General features: G+C 46.7%; 2 protein-coding genes across 2 annotated transcripts in view; both read left to right on the top strand.

Moving 5' to 3' along the window:
• agfg2 (ArfGAP with FG repeats 2) overlaps positions 1-2,726 on the top strand; it is a 32,043-nt gene that overhangs the window by 17,393 nt on the left and 11,924 nt on the right. The gene's annotated exons all lie outside the window — the stretch shown is intronic.
• The window catches only part of LOC102197086 (insulin receptor substrate 1-B), a 50,666-nt gene continuing 49,368 nt past the window's right edge, over positions 1,429-2,726 (top strand). Inside the window, exon 1 of the mRNA XM_005751540.2 lies at positions 1,429-2,612. Coding sequence (XP_005751597.1) covers positions 2,264-2,612 — 349 coding nt within the window. The 5' untranslated portion in view covers positions 1,429-2,263. The remainder of the gene's footprint in view (positions 2,613-2,726) is intronic.

The following is a 2,726-nucleotide window of genomic DNA, read 5'->3' on the forward strand; positions in this document are numbered from 1 at the left end:
ATGGTTGGTGATTTTAGTTGAGCATGAAGTGCTGAGTGTTGTTACATCATTTTGTTCTCAATGATGACCTCTGTATTGGTAAAGATTTTCAATTTGAATGTTTTACTGTTTAATTTAAGTGTTTCCTTCATTTTTTGAGCAGCATATATAAAGAAATAGCTCCAAGTCTTAATGGCCAATGAATCGTCCATTCATAAAACAGCCTTGTTAATAAGAACAGTTGGAGAGAATTATAATATTTATTGTGTGTTACAGTTTGGTTTCCTCTGTATTTAAATGAAGCACCATTTACAAAGGACCCAGGAAGTCTGAAAGTTTGGCTGAAGCCTACTTAAGTCTTTAATTGCACAAGAATTAGCGACTGTATTATTGAAGGGAAGAATGGCCCTTCAATGGCCCCCAATCTTGATGAAACTGCAGCTGTTTTAAGAAGATTGTGCTGCTTAAGTCAAATGTCGACATGTTAGACCGGTCATGTTATCTGATCTGGAGCCAACGTCTTGTTTTTTATCTTTGTGCTGACATGGTGTGTTCTTAAAAAACAAATGTGTTTCACAAACGTGACGCAACCAAGCACAAAAACCAGGCCCCCGGGGCGGAGGAGGCCTAGATGACTTCAGTTTGTTTACACTGGGCAAAAAACCACTTAACATAAAAGTTATAAACTGCATGTGATTGAGTGAAATAATTATTTATTCAACTGAGTAAAACCAAGTAAAACATGACGTAGGTCTTGGTGGAGAAACCCTTGTTGGTAAGCACAGCAGTAAGTCATTTCCTGATTTGCACAGAGCTCAGTATTTTGGCCCACTCGTCTTTTTACAGAAACTCTAAGTCCTTCTGGTTTTGTGGCTGACGCTTGGCAACTTGAACGTTGAGATTCCTCCACAGATTTTCTGTAGGACTGAGATGTGGCGACTGGCTTGGTTACTCTATGAACTTAATGTTCTTCTTCTTTAACTGCTCCTTTGTTCTCTTTTCTCATCCAACATTTTACAGCACACGGCTCTGTCCATTTGACCCTCAGTGTGGGGAAGTCGTCCTCTACCCTCAGCAGAAAAACAGCCCAGACCATAATGTTTCCACCTCCGTGCCTGAATGTTCTTTGGTTCACACTCAGCATTTTTCTTCCTCCAAACATCTCAGGTTGAGTTGATACCAAAGAGCTGACCACAGCACCTTCTCCCAGGCCTTCTCTGAATCGTTTATATGTTTGTTGGCAAATTTAAGATGGGGCTGTACACATGCCTTCTTGACCATGCATTTTGAGATAAGTGTCAACCATAGAATTAATTTATGTTATACATGTTAATAATTAGAGCTATGTATTCTATTATTATCTATTAGAACTATTTGGTTATATTTGATAACTTTGTAATATATTTTATTATTTAATTTAGGTTAGTTATTCTTCTTACTGCTTGGAGCAACTGTTACCTCACGGATTAATAAAGTATTATGATTCTGAAGGTTCTCGCTGATGGTCTTGCAGGTCTACAGTCTTGCCCCTAATGTCCTTTGACAGCTCTTTGGTCTGTCCCGAGAGAGTCCTTAAATCGGGCTCTAGCTCACTTAGGGGGCTTGGTGGTGGTGTGTAAGAGGGTGAAGAGGTGGAGCTCTGCTATCAGAGCTGTGATGAAGTCCTTGAACGCATCGCGATCAAAAGTACCAGCAGAGCGCTGAGTGACAGTCCTGCTCCACGGTAGCTGCTCCGCGCCAGAGAAACCAGAGCAGAGCCGAGCGAGGCAGGGGTGGGGGGACACGCACAGAGACCGCGTGCAGCAGGATGGGCTCCGCGCACTGCGATGTGCAGTAATTGGGATTAAACCTACCGGACGGTGCTTGGAAACACTCGCAGCAGCAGCAGTAGTAATAGTAGTAGTAGTAGTAGTGGAGAGCAGGGGGAGCTCCGCCGCATGTGCTCCTCTGTGTGCGCCTGAAAGAACTTGTTTTGCTCCGTGCGCTGGGCAAAAATCGACCCCCTCCTCCTCCAGAGAAAGAAGCGACTCGGCGGTCATAAACAAACACGGGTTCAGATTTAAGCTCCGGGACTCGCAGTTGCAGCAACCCCAAACCGACCTCTGACTCTCCTCTCACATGCCGGTGTGGGGGAGAGAGGCAGAGGAGAGGAGCCGGGGGATGTTTGGATCAGCTCGCTGAACTCGCACAAACACCGACGAGGAAAACAAGAAGAAGTCGCGCTGGTTTTTCACGTGGGGGTTTAAAATAAAGAGAGAGAGGAGGAGAGAGCTCGGGGGGTGTCATGGAGAGCCAAGCGGGCGAGCAGTACAGCCACGAGGACGTGCGGAAGAGCGGCTACCTCCGCAAGCACAAGTCCATGCACCGGCGGTACTTCGTGCTCCGCGCCGCCTCGGAGCGCGGTCCGGCCCGCCTGGAGTACTACGAGAGCGAGAAGAAATTCCGGGGCAAGGCCCCCGTCCCGAAGAAAGTGGTGGCGCTGGAGACCTGCTTCAACATTAACAAGCGGGCCGACTCCAAGAACAAGCATATGATCGTGCTGTACACCCGGGCAGAGAGCTTCGCCGTGGCCGCGGAGAACGAGGCGGACCAGGACGAGTGGTACCAGGCCATGGTGGAGCTGCAGTGCAGGAGTAAGAGAAGCACATTTGCACACAAACACGCACACATGCACGCTTTCCTGCATGTACACACACACACACACCCACACAAATATATGTGTGTGCGTATATATGTGTATATATATA

This window comes from Pundamilia nyererei, unplaced genomic scaffold, assembly GCF_000239375.1.
Source record: "Pundamilia nyererei isolate P.nyererei 1_Seehausen unplaced genomic scaffold, PunNye1.0 scaffold00315, whole genome shotgun sequence".
Lineage (NCBI taxonomy): Eukaryota > Metazoa > Chordata > Actinopteri > Cichliformes > Cichlidae > Pundamilia > Pundamilia nyererei.